This window comes from Phaenicophaeus curvirostris, chromosome 1 (genome assembly GCF_032191515.1).
Source record: "Phaenicophaeus curvirostris isolate KB17595 chromosome 1, BPBGC_Pcur_1.0, whole genome shotgun sequence".
In the NCBI taxonomy this organism is placed as follows: Eukaryota; Metazoa; Chordata; class Aves; order Cuculiformes; family Cuculidae; genus Phaenicophaeus; species Phaenicophaeus curvirostris.
In genome coordinates, this window is record NC_091392.1 from 121,349,469 (window position 1) to 121,370,969 (window position 21,501).

The following is a 21,501-nucleotide window of genomic DNA, read 5'->3' on the forward strand; positions in this document are numbered from 1 at the left end:
TTATTCTAGCTCTTTATAACGTTAACTTTCAGAATTCAGCTCTATGGTTTGACTCACAGTATGGTAATAAAAGATGAATTACATTTAGTGGTCTTAATCATCTAGGATTGTGAGGCACAAATGGAATTTAAAAGTGTAAGTTATAGCATTTACTCATCAAAGGATTTATTTAAAATACGATTAAGTTTCAAAATGCAGCTCTGAAAAATTATATAGGTCTTTATCTTAATAGTTTTCATTCCTGCTATATCTCTTGAATAGGTATTTCTACTCTATGTGTTTTAGTAGTAAGTTTCTTGGTCCTGCAAAAGTGAGAGGGATTTAAATATTAGATTGGATATGTTTCTTTTGTATTTAATACCTGCAATAATTAATTCAGTGGAGAATAGTTGTATTTGCTACAGGATTTTTTCTATTATGAAAAGCTTTTGGAAGACCTCTCTCATGCTGATGTATGAATAGGCTTACTGCTGTGGTGAAGGAGGATGTAGGTCCACAGAAAACACATCAGATATCCTTTACCTCATTCTGTGGTCAGAATTGAAATTCAAAAGATTCAGTGAAACCTGGCGTCTGCCTAGAAGAAGACCATACGTACAGAAAGCAAGACTTCAAGCTTAGCTGAGAAACAAAGGCTTTAGGGGTCAGGATGCTTATGTATGATTTAGATTTTCAGCAGTGGACTCTGACTTTTGATTGCATGATTATCAGTGTCAAGGCTTACTTGGTCTTTGGTCCAGTCTTGAGACCATTGCTTTTATTAGGCTTAGAAGATACTGCTTCTCTAAAGCCAGTAACAGATCTGGGGTTGGAAGTGCCCATTTCTCGTCATTACTGGATCTGTGAAGAAGGCATTGACTTTCTTTCGTTGTATTTATTTTATTAATTTTATTTTATTTATTGTCACGTGCGTATTTGGACGTGGTCCTATGCTGTGACTGGAAGAATGCTGTGCTGTCCCAGTGTCACCCCTTTGTCACTTCCAAAGGTGAAAACACAGGAAACTTTGAATAAAGAGACTTTATAACTCAGAGTTATAACTTGATAAGCATCTACCTGCCTTTGCATATTCTATGCACCTTTAGGATAAAACAATAATTTAAAGTTTAATACATTTTGCTGTTATTTTGTAAAGATATATGGTTTATAACTTTTTAATTTATATGCTAGTGACACTGATTTTATAATGTGTATGTATGTTTATAATACTTATAATTATTATTTTTTATGGTTTTGTCTACAGATTTCCTGCCATGCAGTCTTATTTTATAGAACTGTACCTGTATAAAAGAACATGCTTTTCCTGCAAGTAAGGAGCATGTTTGACAAGTCAGAGTAGTCATATTATCTTTGTTTACTGGAGTTTATAAGCAGTATATATACCTGCTGCATGTTTGCTGCTCCTGTCTAGCAGCATGACATTAGCCCTCTTTGTAAGGGAGGACTTGGACATCACTGAGATGGATTGTGGAGATGAGGAGGTTGAGTGCCTGTGGGTCAAAATCAGAGGAGCCCACCAGAAGGGAGATTTTGTGATGGGAGTCTGTTACAGACCACCCAACCAAGGAGAAGCAGCTGATGAGCTCTTCTATAAACAGCTGCGGTCGATCTCTAGATCGATGCCTCTTGTTCTGGTGGGAGACTTCAATCTGCCTGATATCTGCTGGGTGTACAACACAGCAGAAAGGAAGCAGTCTAGGAGGTTCCTGGAGTGCGTGGGAGATAACTTCCTTGCACAGTTGGTGAATGAACCAACCAGGGAAGGTGCCCTCCTGGACCTCCTGTTGGTGAACAGAGAAGGCCTTGTAGGGGATGTGGCGGTAGGTGGACGCCTAGGACTAAGCGATCATGAGATTATAAAATTTTCTGTTCTAGGTGAAGTGAAGAGGGTGGTTAGCAAGACCGTAACATTAAATTTCCAGAGGGCAGACTTTGATCTCTTCAGCAGGCTGGTTGGTGAAGTCTCATGGGAGACAGTACTCAAGGGCAAGGGAGCCCAGGAGGGCTGGGAGCTCTTCAAAGGGGTGGTCCTAGCAGCTCAGGAGAAAGCCATCCCTGTGGTCCGGAAAAAAAGCCGGCAGGGGAGAAAGCCAGCTTGGTTGAATAGAGAGATCTTGAGGGATATCAAGAAGAAAAGAAATGTTTATGGCCTCTGGAAGAAGGGACAGGCCTCTTGGGTGGACTACAGGAGGGAAGTGAGATTGTGTAGGGAAAAAATCAGAAGGGCTAAGGCTCAGCTAGAAATTGGATTGGCCAAGTCAGTGAAAGATAACAAAAAATCTTTCTACAAATATATAAATAATAAAAGGCGGACTAGGGAGACCATACAGTCCCTATTGGACACAGAAGGGACAACAGTAACAGGGGATGAGGAAAAGGCTGAGGTACTTAATGCCTTCTTTGCCTCAGTCTTTAGTCGTAAGGAGGGTCGTTCCGTCTGTGTACAAACCCAGGAGCTAGAGGAGCATAATGAGGCTCCCGTGATCCAAGAGGAGGTGGTCAGAGCCTTGCTAGCCCGACTGGACAGTCACAAGTCTATGGGGCCGGACGGGATTCACCCTAGGGTACTGAAGGAGCTGGCGGATGTGCTGGCCAAACCCCTTTCCATCATCTTCCAACAGTCCTGGAAGACTGGGGAAGTCCCACTGGACTGGAGGCTGGCTGATGTTGTGCCCATCTACAAAAAGGGCCGCAGGGAGGACCCAGGAAACTACAGGCCTGTCAGTCTGACCTCAGTGCCAGGGAAAGTCATGGAACAGGTGATCTTGAGTGCTATCATGAAGCACATGCAAGAGAACCGGGTGATCAGGCCCAGTCAACATGGGTTCACAAAAGGCAGGTCTTGCCAGACTAACCTGATCGCCTTCTATGACAAAGTGACCCGGCTACTGGATGAGGGAAAGGCTGTGGATGTGGTCTTCCTGGACTTCAGCAAAGCCTTTGACACAGTTTCTCACAGCGTTCTGCTTGAGAAACTGTCAGCCTCTGGCCTGGACAGGCGCACACTCTCCTGGGTGGAAAACTGTTTGGATGGCCGGGCCCAGAGAGTGGTGGTAAATGGTGTGAAATCCAGCTGGAGGCCAGTGACAAGTGGGGTTCCCCAGGGCTCAGTGCTGGGTCCAGCCCTGTTCAATGTCTTCATCAATGATCTGGATGAAGGCATCGAGTGCACCCTGAGCAAGTTTGCGGACGACACTAAGCTGGGTGGAAGTGTCGATCTGCTGGAGGGTCGGGAGGCTCTGCAAAGGGATCTGAACAGGCTGGACCGCTGGGCAGAGTCCAATGGCATGAGGTTTAACAAGGCCAAATGCCGGGTCCTGCACTTGGGGCACAACAACCCTATGCAGTGCTACAGACTGGGAGAAGTCTGTCTAGAAAGCTGCCTGGAGGAGAGGGACCTGGGTGTGTTGGTTGACAGCCGACTGAATATGAGCCAGCAGTGTGCCCAGGTGGCCAAGAAGGCCAATGGCATCTTGGCTTGTATCAGAAACGGCGTGACCAGCAGGTCCAGGGAGGTTATCCTCCCTCTGTACTCGGCACTGGTGAGACCGCTCCTCGAATCCTGTGTTCAGTTCTGGGCCCCTCACCACAAGAAGGATGTTGAGGCTCTGGAGAGAGTCCAGAGAAGAGCAACAAAGCTGGTGAAAGGGCTGGAGAACAGGCCTTATGAGGAGCGGCTGAGAGAGCTGGGGTTGTTTAGCCTGGAGAAGAGGAGGCTGAGGGGTGACCTCATTGCTCTCTACAACTACTTGAAAGGACGTTGTAGAGAGGAGGGTGCTGGCCTCTTCTTCCAAGTGACAGGGGACAGGACAAGAGGGAATGGCTTCAAGCTCCGCCAGGGGAGGTTTAGGCTAGACGTTAGGAAAAAATTCTTTACAGAAAGGGTCATTGGGCACTGGAACAGGCTGCCCAGGGAGGTGGTTGAGTCACCTTCCCTGGAGGTGTTTAAGGCACGGGTGGACGAGGTGCTGAGGGATATGGTTTAGTGTTTGGTAGGAACGGTTGGACTCGGTGATCCGGTGGGTCTTTTCCAACCTGGTTATTCTGTGATTCTGTGATTCTGTGATTCTGTGATTATGGTGGGAAAAGAAAGAAATGGCTATGGATTTTTGGATGAAACTGTGAGAACCAAAGCAGAAATCAATCCTATTTGTCCTTTCAGCAGTTAATGAAAGATCAGCTTTAAATACATTTAAACTAAGCAGTTAGTTGCTCCACAGTTGAGTCTCTTTGAACAATGTTTTTTTATGCTAAACAAGGTTATATATCTAAGATGAAATAATATACGTTGAAAGGGAAGAGCTTTGTTTTACAAAGTGATGTCTGAAAATGTTTGAGAAATCTACAAAGTGTCAGAGCACTTATCTCACAGTGTGAACTAAAGCTTTCAGCCTTATTTCTCACTCTGTTTTTCTGACTTAGCTCCCTCTCACTTTTTCATGAAGGAAATTTTTGAAAATTGTGAAAAACAAGCATCTTTGAATGCATAACTGGAAAAATATGGTGTATATATTTAGAAGTCCTATTTTTGTTTTATGAGGGTATTACTGGAAAATCACATCCATTTCTGTTTTCCATACTTCAGAAGAGAGGTTACAGATGAGGAAAAGTTCAGGGAAGTGCTATAGTCATTATTTCAAGGTCTTGAAAGACTGAATAGCTTGATCGTAAGTGATCTCTGAGGGAAGGAGGTACTGTTCAGGTTACCTGTAAGTACTTAAAAAGCAAGAATATGTTGAACTGTAAAGGGCTCTATGCAGAAATCATAGCACTTTCTACATAACATAGAGATTTGGGATGAAAAAAATTATGGGTACCTTGTAAATATTGTAAGCATGAGGCTTATAAATACTGACATGAACTCAAGAGAAACAAAAATGAACTGGTAGAAACACCACTTAGTCACATAAAAAAGAAAGTGGGAGTTTTCCTAAGATACATGATTATGTTTCAACTGTCAGGCTAGGGCTTCATTTAAGAATTATTTGGTGAAATTTTATTCTTAAGATAAATGCCTAATAATATGTCTTTTGGTAGTAAAAGTGAAATAAAAACTACAGAAACAGGGTAAGAAGAATAATGTGTTTAACTGCTAAAACTCCACAAAAATAAATAGGACTATGTATTTGTAGATATCAATTGAAAGAAATGAAGACTGAAAAAATTAAAGCAAAGTAAAAATCAGTTGTTTTTTAGGGAAAAGAGAACAAAATTCACTCAGAATTCTGAATACATGTAAATTATTTGCAACAAAGTTTTAAGGACCATAATTTTACTATGTAAAGTTGGCAATTGAAGTGCAAGCATATGTAGGATCCTCTTTGTTATAGAAAGGCAAACATTCTACAGGTAAATTTAAGCAATTGCCTAAATAACACATGATCCATTGCTACCAATGTCTATAACTAAAGCACTGCAGTGGATGTACTAAGTTAGGAAATACAGGAATTTTCTGGAACAGGCTGTGCCTTTTCGTATTGTAGCATGACACTGGTGATGGTTTTGATTAATGGAGAAAGAGATTTGTAGAAATTCCTGAGGTATTGCACCTCTCATATTTGGATGTGACACTTCATGTATGCAGGTAGCACGCAAGTCCTTTATAAGAAGGTTTTCCTTTGTGTTTGCTTTTCTTTTTCAGGCTTTTTTTTTTTTTTGTTTGCAATTTTCTGCCTTGAAAGGACTTCACAATGACAATAGTAGTGCTATTAGCAGAAACCTAATGGTGATACCCTTGGACTACTTTAAAGGAAGGAAATTATATAGAAGTAAAAGACTGATAGCAATTGGTATGCAAAAGCAATAAAGCAGCATATCAGTACTTTGTATTATGCACTGTAATAATAAACAAATGGCCACTCGTGTTGCCATGTAATGATAAATATACGTATGTATCACATCAACAATAAGAAATCTTAATTAGTGCAATTCTTTAAAATAATGGTAAAGCTCTACTTTTCAAATGGATATGCACCTAAGCAAGTATGTCCTGTATTTTAGAAGTATTTTATAAGTATGTACATTGTTGAGCTTTTCTAATGCAAACATACACCTAGAATGCAAACATACACCTTGTCATGACATATGCTTTACTTTCTTTCCTAGCTTGTACAGATAGACATAAAAAACCTAGGCAGGAAAATAAAACTTTTTTTTCTGAAAGAAAGAAAAATCCACAGTGAATTTTCAATGAAAAAACTGTTCCAACTTGCTTTTCCATTTTGATTAAATATCAAAAGCTAATACCAGAGTTCTGTTGCCTCTTACTATAGAATTTAGCAATGCTGGCTGCCTGCTGTTCTATTTGCAAAGAATATCCAAAAATACATGCCTTTTTTTTTTTTTTTACCTCCCCAGTGAATGGATGAACAATGTTTTTCTACCAAATTATCAAGAATTGTTAGAAATTTTCTACTTTCTTGATAACTGTTCCTACAATTAATTTATTCAGATTTTTGTGACTTCTTTCTGACTTCCGTTAAAACAACTACTGGCTTACTTTTTCTCTCTCTCTCTCTTTTTTTTTTTTTTTAAAGAAAACTTCTTTAGAGAATTACAGCTTGCAAAAAGAAAGGAAGATGTATTATCATCTACTACAGAGATCTCTAGCAAGTTTTTGTTGTATCGTTTTGGCATTAAGCCTTCATTACTAATTTTGCATTAGCTTACTATTTTACAGTCCATAGTATAAAATCTTTGATTCTTTTCATGTAATACTTCTTTATGCACCCAGTGTGCTCTTTTTATCAGTTCTGAGCTCTCTTCTCTGTTTGTAGGAAATTTTGTTTAATCTTCCTTCTGTCCCCCTGTTGCTTATTTTTTAAAGGTCTTTTCTCAGTCATTTACTTCTTCCAGTCATGAAGAACAACTTGAAATTTTTGATATTTGTATATTTTCAGCATATGTTTTAGGGATATTTTTAGCTCTGTCTTTGTTGTGATTTTGAGAGGTACTCTATGTTGGCTAGTACAGTTAGAGCATAAACTCTGAATTCATGTCCAGCAAATCTAAAATTATGAGTTTTAAGATTTTTACAAGTCAGAAGGTATGGACTTTTTTAATTCCAGATGGTGATCAGATTGGCTTTTGCAATAAGTAAATGGCACATGATGCCAGGCAATTGCTAGAGAACATGACCAACAATTATGTACTGTAATTGAATAGCACATGCTTTTCAAAAGCTACACACCAAAAGTTTTGCTTTAGTGAATGTTTTGACAACTGTCTCATAACTAAACCCAATTCAAATATTCAAATTCAGGAACAAGTAAATGTTTCACTTAGGTATTTGACAAACACTACTCTATAAAATAAAACTATTTTCCTATTTCTTATGAAATGTCTCCCCATCCAACAATAAGTATCCTGTCTAGGAAAGGAAACTGTACCAAAACCCTATATTGTTCTGCCTGACTTTTCACTGTTGGAGAAACGCTTGCAGTCTAATTCATTTCCATGGATGCAGGCTTTGCTTCCTGTTACAAAGAAATAACATAAATTTTTCCCATTGCTTACTGTTTATCCAGTTTATCTCAGAAATTGCTAGGCCAGTTGCGACCTCATGCATTACTTTAAATCTTTGTATTAAGTTCTAGCCCAGTCCTTGTTGAATGTCTTATGAGTCTGAGAAAAAAGGGAAACATGCTAAGTTGAGAAACTTTTAAGCAGATTTTACTTTATGGTATTTAAAACTAGCATGAAAAAACATTTTGCAGGAAAAAAAAAACCCCAGCATTCACCTATTATTCACAGGAAAGTGATGTCTGTAATCATTCTGTTTTAGAGATCTTGTCTCACTTCAGAAACCAGGTGCTATTGGATAAAATACTTAGAGTGTCAACTAAATATTGCCAATTGACTTGCCTTCCTTTTCATTGATTGTAATTGATCATAACATTTGAAGTATTCAAATGACCTATTTTTCAATATTTTTTTTAATGCATAAGAAGCAAATATTCTGACAAATGTAATGCAAATGAAATATTGCAAATATGGAATGGGATGGATAGAAAAAGTCTTCTTGTTTTTATATTTTTCTAAAAGAGGCATCTCTGTTTCTAAGGGTCCATTTTACAGATAGGTCCAACTCAGTGAAAAATAATCCTAATTATTAGAAAGTACAATTTCCATTTATAGCAAGAAAGAAAAATGCATGAAGAAATATTTTGGAGCTTCCCATAGTCTGTATTATCTTTCTTCAAATGCATGTTATAAACATCCTTTGTGTTAAGTATAAGAATTTAAAATGCGCACTTAAATTTTAAGTAATTATTTTATTTCAACATCCTAAAATAATTTTTGTAGACAGAGAGAATTAGGGACTGTTCTAATGGATGGAAGAATGGAAAGATTATTTTTGTTCCTTGCATAACTGACAAAATCATGTCGCTTTTGTGGAAGATAGCCAATGGGGATAATAACTTAATGACAAAACAGAAAAAAAAGTAATAATTCAAAAATTACCAGGCCATTAATCTTGTCTTTAAAAGAGAACAAACTAATTTATTTCAGAGAGGGTTAAACCTGAGGTGCATTTTGTAATCTTTTTGATAGGCTAGTAATGTTGAAAGATTAATAATGTCATGCTGTATGATTTGTCTTTGGAACTTGAGCTATTTTTGTGAAAAAGCTGAAGTAGTGATGACATAAGGCGACAAGAAAGCTTCAACTTACCGTTCATTTGCAGAGAGGTGAGAAATGAATAAATGAGGAGCACTACTTTGTGAAATAGAATGAGCACCATTGCAAATGAAGATTGATTGCACTTTCAAAATTCAGTAGTTGTTATTGAAGATATTAGAATAATTTTGGTCCAGTTGTCATACATATCATGAAAAAATATGCCAAAGTGGGGAAGAATAAGGGAAATTCCAGAATTTCTCAGTTGTTCCTGCCCCAGAGAGAAGCAATTTTTTTGAGTTTTATCTGTAAGATTCTGTTGTGTCCGTACATTGTTTCTGACCTTTATCTTTTCCAACTTTAGGTGCTGGTTTCTAACCTTGGAAATCAGTGAAAAGAAACAGTCTTTTTTATATGTAAAACTTCAGTGAAGTTTTTACAGCTGCAGTCTTCACATAGTTTTTCAGGTCTCTTAAAGATTCTTGGGACTATCAAACTGGAGAATTCCTCCTTTGGCCAGTCACTGGAGTTCCTCCTGTACCTGCCCTTCTCCTTTGAATAGTGTCCCACAAGGTCTAGTGAAGGGCTTAAAATACTGTGAGAGTCTGATATTTTCTGTAAGCAAGAGCAGGGGAGGAAGTCTTTGTAGAAAAATTGTTGTGCGCAACTATGTCCAAAGGTGCACAGCATTTGTACTGCTTCTTCCTTACTCTAAAGATTGTTGTAGGGAGTTTTTCGTACAGGCTGTTGATGGGGAAAATGGAACTTTTCATGATTCTGTTCCACCTTGGACATCCCTGGCATTTTTGGAAACTCAGACTTTCAATCCAAAATCAGATATAGGAAAAATCTAATGGGTAGCTCTCATGAGAAGTACTAAACCCAAAATTCCAGTCACTGTTGAGGCTACTATTAGCAAAGTATACTGCATTGTCTCTGATCCCTCAAAAGTCAGCTATGCTTATATGATAACTACTAAAATTTTATTGATTGTTTTAAATTGTTTCATGTACTGCTGGGGACACTTTCCTGCAGTTTATTGGAACTCTCTGCAGATTCTTTTAGTGAATTCAATGTTTCTGAAAAGCTTTACAGCTCTACAATTTTTTTGTTTTTTTTTTAGATAAAAGTGACGCAGTTGAGCTTCCTATAAAATTCATTCCTCAGTGTGCTGGTTGCTACCGCTGTCAGATTCTTCTGAAGTCTTCCTGCGATGTTCGTGTCTATGAGATTGAATGTGTAGTTAAAACTGACCATGCTGAAGCAGAGCTTGAATTTCTGACTCCAGCTTACCAAGCCGTGATTCAGGATATACCAATTGTAAGTTCACTTTATTACTAGCAACTAAACTAAGATTCAAGATTTTAAAAAACTGGACTTCAGCTCAATATTATTAAAATTTACAGTTGTGTAGTGCACAAATGCATGTAAATACTGACGTGACTGTTATTACTCAAAAGTCCGTGTTGGACATAATATAAAGCTTGTTGGGAAGAATAGTTTCTGACAGTTCTTAACATGGATTATTCATTTGATAAGCTTATTTCTGATGTTTCACTTTTGTCCTAATAATTGTTAATCTGTTAGTTAATAATGTTATCACACCAAGAGTGAAAAAAAGGAGTTGTTTAATCTAGGAAATGAATGTATCGTTTCTGTAAAAAAAGAGGGATAATGAGAAGTAATATAGGAGAATGAGATTACAGATAATTTTAAAAATATTGCGAGTCATATGTCATATATAGTTTTGTCATATCTATTTTGTATATCAGACCTTTGACACATGAGAAAGAAGAACAGGGAGTGAAGATTGAGTCTAGGTTGGAATATCTCCCTCAGAGAATTATTGTTCAAATTTTAGAGAACTTATATCATTTAAAAAAAAAAGTATGAAAAAATTGTAAGGAAGGAGCTTAAGCTGTGAGAGAAAGGATAAAGATTCTTTAAGAGGTAAAAGTGGTAAAATATTTAATAAGATTTGAACAGGGGTTTGTTCTATGTACTTGATGTAATCTTTTTATATTAGAGCCACTGGAAAGTACTGTTGAGGTAATTTATAGAAAAAATATTCTGAGATTTTGTAGACAACAGACTGGTGGGGGCAGACTCAAACACAGAAGCTTAATGTCTGGGGAAAGACCATACTGTATACGCTCTGTGAAATCCTGAAAGTAGACAAGTTGCTAGTTCATTAAGAAAGAGAAAAGTAAGTAAATAAAATGAAAGGAAAACATTATTGTGCTATCTATTCTTACACATTCATTTTAAGGTATTGTTATATTATTTATTAGTCATTGATTTATAGAATGTAACATTAGCTGAAAACCAGCTGTTTTAACCTTGTTTAAACAGAGAGTTTATAAACAAATTTGCTTTATAATTTTTATTTTTTCTCTTCTGAGTGTTCCTATGTATATGCTTTTAAATTTCATACAGAGATCATGCTTTCATACTTCTGAGACCTGCTTGTTTTCTTATCGAGGAAATATTTTGTCTGTGCATTTGTGTGAGAGGGAATATGTATCTGTCTCTTTCTGTGGAATGCATGCCTGTGGTCATGTAGTCTGCTCTAAACATTATGCACTAAATTTGCAAAATCAAACTGCCGGGACGGGAGGGACCAAGTGATCGAATCAATATGATTGATAAAGCAAGGCCGTCTTTATTGAGAAAGAATCAGGTTATATACTTTTCTTCTACTTGATTACATCATTGTATTATAATTTCATTGGTTGATCAAACACATAATTATATGTTCCATGGTTACAAGCATATTGAATATCCATCCCCCCTTATGCTAATATATCACTACCTGTCACACGCTATTTTACTCTTAACATCTTGTGCGACCACTATGACCAAGAACGCAGCATACTGTTACGGTTTCTGCATCCATGAACACGCTACCTTATCTATAGCTAAACTTAATGTTCTACCAGGGAATTGCTTGTACAGCCAACTGCTCCCAACTATTGTTCAGCTAGGAGCCTGTTTGTACAATTCCTCCAAAGGAATATGTCCTTGCTCGTTTAACCATTTCTCAACATCAAACATTGATGAACAAATATAAAAATGTCAAGTTATCCCTTTCCTTTTACATCTTAAGCTTAATTTTGTAGTAACACATTATTTTTTCACAGGGTTTCTTTCACATTCAGCATAAGCAATGTGGGTTACTCTGGTAAGGAGTTAGATACTTTACATTTTTTTAATCCATTTATTCTAGAAGGAGCTTCTGCATCTGTCAGAAATTTTCCCATACTTTTATGTTGTTAGTTAGCACTGTTCTATTTGTCATCCAAATTACTGAACTTTGAAACACCCTATGGAGGAAGACAGATGCTCAGAAACAGTGAAACTGAGTTATGGGATTGTTCAATATGCTAAACTTAGTTTCTTGAACCTAATATTTAGTGTTCAAAGCACTTTTTACAGACCCTAGCAAGCTATCATTAACATCTGTCTGGCAGGTGCAATGCTTTATAAACGAAGCAAATAAAATGGTCAAGTGATTTGCTAAACGTCATACAGTGAATTAATAACAGAACCAGTGTTAGAACTCGCCTGAATCTGAAATCTGTGATTATTTTTTTGTATGGGAGTGAAAGCTGAACATCTGGAGTTTCTATAATTCTCACAAGCATGAGATGAATGTAGTTGTTCCATCAATCACGTTCAGCTTCTGCAGGTATAGGTCGTATACATGCAGCCTTTTTATGTACCTTGGATTTAACCATCTACTTTTCTGTGAAAAGATTCTGACTCGCTTAGCATTAATTATTCTCATTGAATTAACAGACATCGGATAAGGTTTCATGTTAAGGAGAGATACTGTAAGACTAGATGATCCATTAACTAAAACTGTTAATGCACAAGTACAAGGGAGTAGAATTCAACAAATATTTTATTTTCTTTTTCTCTTCATGATTGAGCGTAGTATCTATCTTTAGAAGATATTTTTTGAAAAAAAAATCATGCTGTATTAGAACATTTTTTTGGGGAAGAATTTAAAAATGCCTGTGTTTATCAACGACTTTTCACCAGAGAGAATAATAAGAAATACTTGTGCTACGTATTGCTGTTATCATCACTAGTGTGGATAAAGGAAGCATCTGATAACAATGACACCAGAAATCCTTGAAAACAAAACAACTTAAGCCCCCAACTTTTCACTGTCCTCTTCTTTTTCTTACCAAATGACAATCATGGTGATATTTTTCCTCTATCCCACCTTTTAAAACAGTAGATTAGTAGAGAGTGATGACCTGCCAGTTTTAAAAATGGCCAAGCTGGTTTTCAGAAGGATAAATTTGTTCCTGATATTGTGGAGAAAAAAAAGCCCCATGAGAATAAATATAATCTTTTGTCATTATTTATTCCTCCTGTCATTTTATCCTTATCATAAGGATACCAATTAACTACTTTTGTCTTTCATATTTCCTGCCAGAGATGATGTAATTCTTGTTGTCAAAGAACTGGAGACCACAGTGAAAGAAATATTTTTGAGTAACTGAAATGCTATACAAATCTCAACATTCCAAACAGGCATTTGTACTCAACTACTAGGAAATTTACCTCTTAACAACTAAGAATTAATCCTACATATTATAAAATTTTAGATATATGATACTGCAGATTTTATGCCATGTCATGGGGTTAGCTCTGATGGCCATAGATGGTGGTTCTTAATTTCTGAGGTTGAAATAGCTGAGCTTGAGAGACTTTCAAAGAAGGAAATGAGTACTGAAGTATCATCTCTGTTCCCCCAAATCCATTGCTCATCTCTGATGTTTTTATACAATTTTCCATGGATGAAGACCATTATAGGTCAAAGGACTATTTCCTCTTTTCATAGAGCAGATCAATCTTCTCTGTTTTGACAAGGCAATCTTCTCTGTTTTGACTCTTGAATGCCAGTTTAGTTTATTTTTCAGTGGAATTTTAACCTTTTTGCAGACTGGATGTTTGGTCATCTGGTTTCTTCAAATAGTAGGAGATTGAATAGCATTATTTTAGTTTTACTATTTTTATGCAGCCCCTAAGCAGAAAATATCAGACTTTCTACCATAATCAAGAAGTCTTATGATTCATCTAGATGCAAGACAAACGTGTTTCTTAAACAAGTTTTCATATAACTCAGGATAGGAATTCTTTAAAATAGCTTAGTCTCTTGAAAGACCAGTTTCTGAGAGCACAGGACTGTGAATACACTTTTGGAGATGAAGTCCTTAATTTGTAAGCAAGACTCATCTTACATTGCCAGTTGCTGGTTGATCAATATATATTGCCTTGTTTGGTCACTGACCATGTGCTAATACATCAGCACTTCAAAGACGTGCACTAAGATGTTCTACAGATAGAAAAGGGACAGGATCTTGGCAAGCATTAAACAGCACCATAAATGTAGTTCTGAATGTTCATAAAGGTATTTGTAAATTTTGTCTTAACCATTACCTATATCATGTATGTGTTCTTCTAATGAATATTCCTGCTGACAGTATTGCTGCTGATAGTATTGGTAACAGTACCTCTGGCTGCCAAGAATAAGGGGTTTATTATTAGCTTTATTATTTTTTTTAAATACACTGCTTTATTCTCCCAAAAGGTGCTCTGAGCCAGTACTTTGGGAAAATGACTACTGTGCTCTGATTTGATAACTGCGGACAAAAGTGGAAATGTATGTTAAGAGCTTAAAGCATGTAATCTAATTTACATCTTTGCTTTGATTTCAGACTAACATGTCAAACCAAGACTGGGAACTTGAAGCAATTTTAGAAGGAGAGGGTTTTTCTGGCCCTCCTCTAATAAATGTGTGTCTAGGTGAAACAGCTCTGTATCCTCTCATGTTCAAGCCTGTTACTGAGTGCATAACAGTGGTAAGAGAGAAATGAGTTTCAAAACTTGGAAAGTATGCTTCTGACGATAAAATTTACATCAGTGTCCAAATTATGATAGTGCTTGAGCAATTACTAACTTTACTCATCTACTTGAGAGTCAGAAGTGGAAATATTGCCTACTAGGTAAAATAAAAAAAATACAAAAGAACTAACTTTGAAAAGCTTAAGATTAGGCATGATAGATTTCCCTACCACCCTTTACTATTGCTTCCTTTATTTGCTTTTCTATCAAACCATTCATTTTAATGAAACAACTGGTTACTCTGTAGGAATTCTGAACTTTGATCATAAAAATGGACATTATGTTATTCTGAATTTAAATGCATATATTAAAATTGTATTCCGTTACCTAAGTAATAAAGTAATAACATTGAATATTTCTCATTGCATGCATACATTACAAATTAATTTGAAATGGGTACTTATTTTCATAATATAATGCCTGTTACAAGTTAAACCAGTCCTTAAAAGCTGCTTTTGCCATCAGACTAATCACTATCCTGAATACTAAAATTAAAAGCAGAGCGAAGGCCATCACAGCTTTAGCAAGAAGCAATATATCTATTTTTACCTGCATAGCGACTGAGAGTTTTTGACTCCAGGTTGCTATGCAAATGTGTGGATTTCCAAAGGCAAAAATGAAATAAATTGTTCTGTGGAAACTTAGTAATCCTTCTGCATGCATTACCAACCAAACATGATGCAGTTTAGGAAACAATTGTTATAAAAATACTAAAAGCCAAAAGCCCTGAATCCTTGATGACACGTAATTATTTAAAGCATTGTAGTTGAAGGACAAATAGAAATGATCGAGTAAATTTTTATTTTATTTGAATAATAAGGATGCATGAGAACATATTTTCTTCGATACTTGTTTTCCAGGAAGAGCCAAGAAATATAGAACCTAGAAATAAGAAGGTTTTATATTGTTAAATTTCATAATTTAGAAAAATTAGAAAGAAAATATTTTATTTCTTTAGTTTTCTTCTCTGATTAATGGCAGAGTTTATTTTAGAACTGGAAAAGTCAGTAGGAACACTTTCTTGTAAGCATGCTTGGTAGCCAGAATTTAAGATTATTAAACTAGAAGAGTTGATTTGCCAGCTAAAGTGGACTTCTACAGTGCTGAAACTTATTTTCTTCTTTCTCTGTTACAGGGAAGTCTTATTCTGCGAAATGACACAGCTGGTGCTGAAAATATCTTCAGGCTGAAGGGAATAGGGAAGAAGCCTCTGGCACAGGATCATATTGTGATAGATTGCCAAGTCAGAAAGGTCACTCAAAAAATTTTATTGGTGCCAAATTATACCAAGCACATGTTAACATACAAGGTAAATTTTTGCGATAATGTGACAATTTTCTTTCAAGGTAATACTAATTACGTAGTACAGTAGCTAATATTATCGTAATTGCAGATAAAGTATTAAAATTCATGTACCCATGAGAATTTGTATCTAACTATAGCTTATAGTATGTTGATATATTTATAGTCAGGAAATCTGTAAGATAGTGTATGATTTTACCATATATTCCATGAAAAAAAGAATTCCTAGTTTTTTAATCCAGTTCCATAGTGGACAGCAGTTCTACAATTGCACTCTGTTTATTTGCTAGTCTTTCGTCCCCTCTTCCTTCCAACTCTGTCTTGAAATCAGAGAAGGGGCTTAAGGATTAAATATTTCCTAAAATCTTCGTAAAGATAGTTGAATATTACAGGAAAAGGACAAGAATTATTATCCTACTAAGGGAAGGATTGCTGCATAAGCTCACTCTGTACCTTGTTCTAATGCCCTAATGATCTCGCCAGTCAGTGCTTGCATTTCTTGGAACGAATTATAGCAGTTAGGGTCTTTTGCCCAGCTGTTTCTTTAGGGATGTTGTAGGAAGTTGGGAATACTTTGTGTGTGTGCTGATGGGAAAGAAAATTCAGAGGAAATATCAAACTGGAGTTGTTGAAGGGCAGTGGGTGACTGGGGAGGTGGAGTAGGAGGTGCTGAGGTAGTTGTGATTTCAGTGAAGGACCATAAGGTCTTGTCTGCATGTTTAATTTGAAACTGATAAAAGTATTCCAGTAGTATTCCTCACCTTGCTTATTCATGTATAGGGCCTTATATCAAATGCCAGCAGAGGTGGAATGTACATTAGGGAAAAAAAGATGACTTCTGCTTTTCTTCTCAGCTGCAGAGAAGGTTCCCGAACAGGAACATCTTGGACCTTGCTCAACAAAAGCCATCTTTGTGACTCTATTAGGACATTTTGGGTACCAAATCTGGTTTTCAAGGGGGTTTATCTTCCACCTCATCGGTTTAGCGGTAATTTTTTTTCCCCTCTGTTAAGTACCACATACAGTCCAAACGTGTGCTCTTTTTACTCTGGGACTTTTTGCAGATAAGTAGTAAGGCCAGCTGCTTCATGCTTGTGTTAATGTAATAAATTCATCAGTGTTAACAATGCATTTTCTCCATGCTAGAATTTTACCCAGAAGCTGATGCAAAGCAATTGTGAGGTCGGCTGAGATTGTTGGAAAAGGCATGATTATAAAATGTACCAATGTCTGGCAATCCCATCCAAACAATATTAATTGCTTCCACCACTATCCAGCAGATGTCACATTGCAGTGTCTTGTGCTGTTGTAATGAGTGAAGATCACTTGCTCACTTTTAATTCCAAAAGGGTTAGTCTGTAAATTAGGATTTTATCAGTAAATTGAGAACATGATCACACTATACGTACTAGGAGAAAGGGCAAAACCTACTTTAAGAGGCAACAACTGTGTCCCACAACCTTCTAACAAATGCAAAATAGACTTAAGTTACTCAGGAGAGTATAGCACAAAGGGTAATAGGGAAAGGAAGTGATTTTATTCTTGTTGATTCCATGTTGCCCGATTACTGTGATTTCTGGATAGACTGTTGTGAAGCACTGCACAACAGGTACTGATTTCACCAGTTTTCCAACTGGGGGTAGTTACTGACAGTCCAATAACTCCTCCACCGTCTTTGAAATTTTATCATATCGTCCTTTAGCTAAGTTGATTAGGTAGAGGAAAACTTGTCAGTTTTGGTAGAGAAAAAACAAAGATAATCCAAAAATTAATAGTTTTAGAAATGTTTTTCATGGGATCTTTTGTAATTTTGTTGGCTAGTGAATATTTTCAGTATTGAATTCGTTGAATGATTTGCCTTGTACATTCTCCATTAATGGATTGTATTACTATACAAGGTAGATTCTAATATATAATAATACTATACAAGGTAGATTCTCTGGAACGAGTCCAGAGAAGAGCAACAAGGCTGGTGAGGGGGCTGGAGAACAGGTCTTACGAGGAGTGGCTGAGAGAGCTGGGGTTGTTTAGCCTGGAGAAGAGGAGGCTGAGGGGAGACCTCATTGCTTTTTATAACTACCTGAAAGGAGATTGTAGAGAGGAGGGTGCTGGCCTCTTCTCCCAAGTGGCGTGGGACAGGACGAGAGGGAATGGCCTCAAGCTCCGCCAGGGGAGATTTAGGCTGGACATTAGGAAAAAATTTTTCACAGAAAGGGTCATTGGGCACTGGCAGAGGCTGCCCAGGGAGGTGGTTGAGTCACCTTCCCGGGAGGTGTTTAAGGCACGGGTGGACGAGGTGCTAAGGGGCATGGTTTAGTGTTTGATAGGAATGGTTGGACTCGATGATCTGATGGGTCTCTTCCAACCTGGTTATTCTATGATTCTATGATTCTGTGATTCTATGATTCTAATAAAAAAACTGGAACATACATGATATTTTTAAAAAACATAAGTATATATCAAGCCTATATTAAGAATCGTATAAGATGTGCCCGTAGCTGACAAGAATAATAATTTATGAGCGCATCCATAAACAATTTACTGCACAATGAGTATTTAGCAATAAGTAATTTAACTGAATTAATACTTGGGTAATTTTGCCTTTGAAGTGTAAATTTACCTTCACTATTCCATTTTAATATCTGAACATATTAAACTGTAAACTTAATAAAAGTTCATTTCATTAAAAAGTTAATTGCATTGTATTTATGCTACCCAGTTTCTCAGTATTCATTGTATATAGTTAATAAACTCAACAAAAATAAAGATACTACTGCAAAAGTGGCTATTTAAAATGAAAGTTAAGTCTGGGAGGAGGCAGAGGCAAATAATTATTTTCTTTCCTCTGTTAAGAAAGCTCTCTTCTTTTGAATAATACTTTTGCCATTTCAAACACATATAGAGTGTTCATGTCTGGAGCAGCAATTATTTTTGTATATGTGGTTTGCTTGTCCGTGCAGCCAGTAGAATGTATCAAGAGAGCTGGGGAGGGAATAAGTGCCCTTGGAATTCATTGGAGTTCATATGCAAAATTCCATTAGTCTATCTCTAAAAATGATAAGCAAAACACTTTCAGTGTCCACAATGATTTCTATGATTAAAAAAGACAATTTCCATAAGCTTCCTTGAAAAATGCGAATGTTTTTATGAACTATTTTCTACTGATTGTTGTGTAAACCCTAGGGAAATACTGCCACTGTGTTCTTCATGGCTGGTTCTAGAGGATATTACAACAAATGGTGTTCTCATGATTAACTTACTCCTGGGTCTGAAAAAAATGTCACAACAGAATTGATAACGAATTTGTGCATATATAACGTCAGCCAGAGAGCACATCCTTCCTTCTCTGATGCTGAATTATTGTTAGGTTAGTGACTGAAATGTGAGCGGGTTTTAGTGGCTGTAAAATTAGATTCAAATCATCCTACTAGAGTAGGAAGTGTAAATTATTTCTAAAAAATCCAATCTGTCAGTCTCATGACAATTTTTTTATACTATTTTCTTTTTATTTTTATATAAAACTCTGTCTGCTGGATATAAATAGTCGTCTGGTGTGTTCATAGTTGCTTTTAATGATACCTTTGATAGTAACTTTAGCTATAAAGATGCCTAATTCTTTCAAGGCTTAGTTTTGCACTAAAAATGTAAAACTGTTCAACTGTTTTCCTAAGTGCTCTTCGAAATAGATATCATTAAAGTAAACTCTCCAGAGGAGTCTCAAGGCTCGGTTAAATCACCTTTCAGGTAGAAGGTTATACAAACTCTTAGTAATTTCCGAAAGTGCTATAGAATAAACACATAACCAAAAAATATGAAATTCCCTGTTTTTCAGTACATTTCTCATTGTGTCCTCTATACATCCATTTTAGATCTTCACAATGTCAATGAAAGAATGACATAAAGTTTGGATACTTATAAGTGATGTCTCAAAATAATAAAATTTTATACTGTAAACATTTAATGAGGGGCTTCCCTGTTCAGGTTAAGTCCTGTTTGGTAATATATGTGAGTCTTCCTGAGAATAAATTCTGCGCAACTCTAGTAACCTTATTACTGAAGGTCGTATGTTGTCATCAAGTTTGTGTTCTTTAATCAGAAGTAAATCTCTGTATTCCATAATCCTTCTAATTTTATCTGCCCTTCCAATTTCAATCCTTTTGGCTTCCACGTTGACTACTAGAACTTCTGTAACAGACTTCACTACAGAAAAAAGCCTTCTTCATAGCAATAATGAATGATACAATGGTCTACAGAATGTAAGATTAACTGTAGTTGTTTGCAGATTCTTTTTTTTTTTTGTGATTATTAGTTGTGAAACTGTTTGATCAAGTAAGGTCTTAGATCTCATTTGTATCTTGAGATGTTAACCTGGCTAGGTTACAAACTTGGAGTGCAGCACTCTTCATTTTGTAGGACTCTGGACTGCAGATGATAGATAGCTGATTGGAGCCGTTGTAGCCAGCAGGACCAGGAAAGTGATTCTCCCCTTGTACTCAGCACTGGTGAGGCTGCACCTTGAGCCCCTCACTATAAGAAAGACATTGAGGCCACTGGAGTGAGTCCAGAGAAGGGGGACAAATCTGGTGAAGGGGCTGGAGAACAAGTCTTATGAGGATCTGCTGAAGGAACTGGGTTTTTTAGCCTTGAGAAGACGAGGCTAAGGGGAGACATTATCACTGTCTACAACTACTTTAAAGGAGGTTGCAGAGAGGTGGATGTTGGTCTCTTCTCCCAAGTGACACGTGATAGGACAAGGGGGAATGGCTTTAAGCTGTGTCAGGGGAAGTTTAGATTGGATGTTAGGAAAAAATTCTTCACAGAAAGGGTTATCCAGCACTGGCAGAGGTTGCCTAGGGAGGTGGTTGAATCGCCATCCCTGGAGGTGTTTAAAAAGTGGGTAGATGAGTTGCTTGGGAACGTGATTTAGTAGTAGACCAGTATGGTTGGAGTTTATGATCTCTAAAGTCTTTTCCAACCTAAAGATTCTATGATCCTATGATTCTAACATTTACAGATAGATTAACTGGAATTTAGGGGGGGAAGTCCTTGCATTCAAAGAACTGTTTTTAATTTAGGAATGACCAAAGAAAACCTGAATGACAAAAATCTTGTCTTAAATATATCTTAAGAGAAATGACCATGCCAAGATAAAACTAGTGAAAATGTGGCATTTAGGACTGATTCTACACCAGAAAAGTGTAAGAGCTGGTACCTAACAACAATATTGGTACATACAATGTACTTTAACTCAAAATGTTTTGTGGAGAAGTGCTCTCATTGCATCCATGGCACAGGACAGACAAAATCTTGTTTTTCATACCTACCCAATACCAAAAAATTAAGCTCCTTTTAGGATGGAACCATATCAACCGTAGGTTGAATAGATTTATACATATACACAATTTATACAATGTTTATATGGATCTACACATACACACAAGCACACAGAGAATTTATCAGGCAAAAATAACTGTATTAAATACTTCTTAATTGTTTTTCTATGATATTGACCGATTTAATCACCTGCAATCTATTTAACATTGATGACTCTCACTGCAGTCTTTGTGAGCATCCTATTTCCAAAAAAGCAATCAATATCTATGCTTTCTTGTAAAAACCTCCCTACTGGTAGATCTTCCATTCTTTCTAACATTCCTGGGT

The 21,501-nt window shown here is 36.7% G+C and overlaps 1 protein-coding gene across 1 annotated transcript in view; it reads left to right on the forward strand.

Annotated features, from left to right (window-relative positions):
- Window positions 1–21,501, forward strand: part of CFAP47 (cilia and flagella associated protein 47) — a 312,383-nt gene that overhangs the window by 138,595 nt on the left and 152,287 nt on the right. Inside the window, exons 46-48 of the mRNA XM_069873329.1 lie at window positions 9,743–9,939; window positions 14,352–14,495; window positions 15,674–15,847. Of these exons, the coding sequence (XP_069729430.1) occupies window positions 9,743–9,939; window positions 14,352–14,495; window positions 15,674–15,847 (515 nt within the window). The remainder of the gene's footprint in view (window positions 1–9,742; window positions 9,940–14,351; window positions 14,496–15,673; window positions 15,848–21,501) is intronic.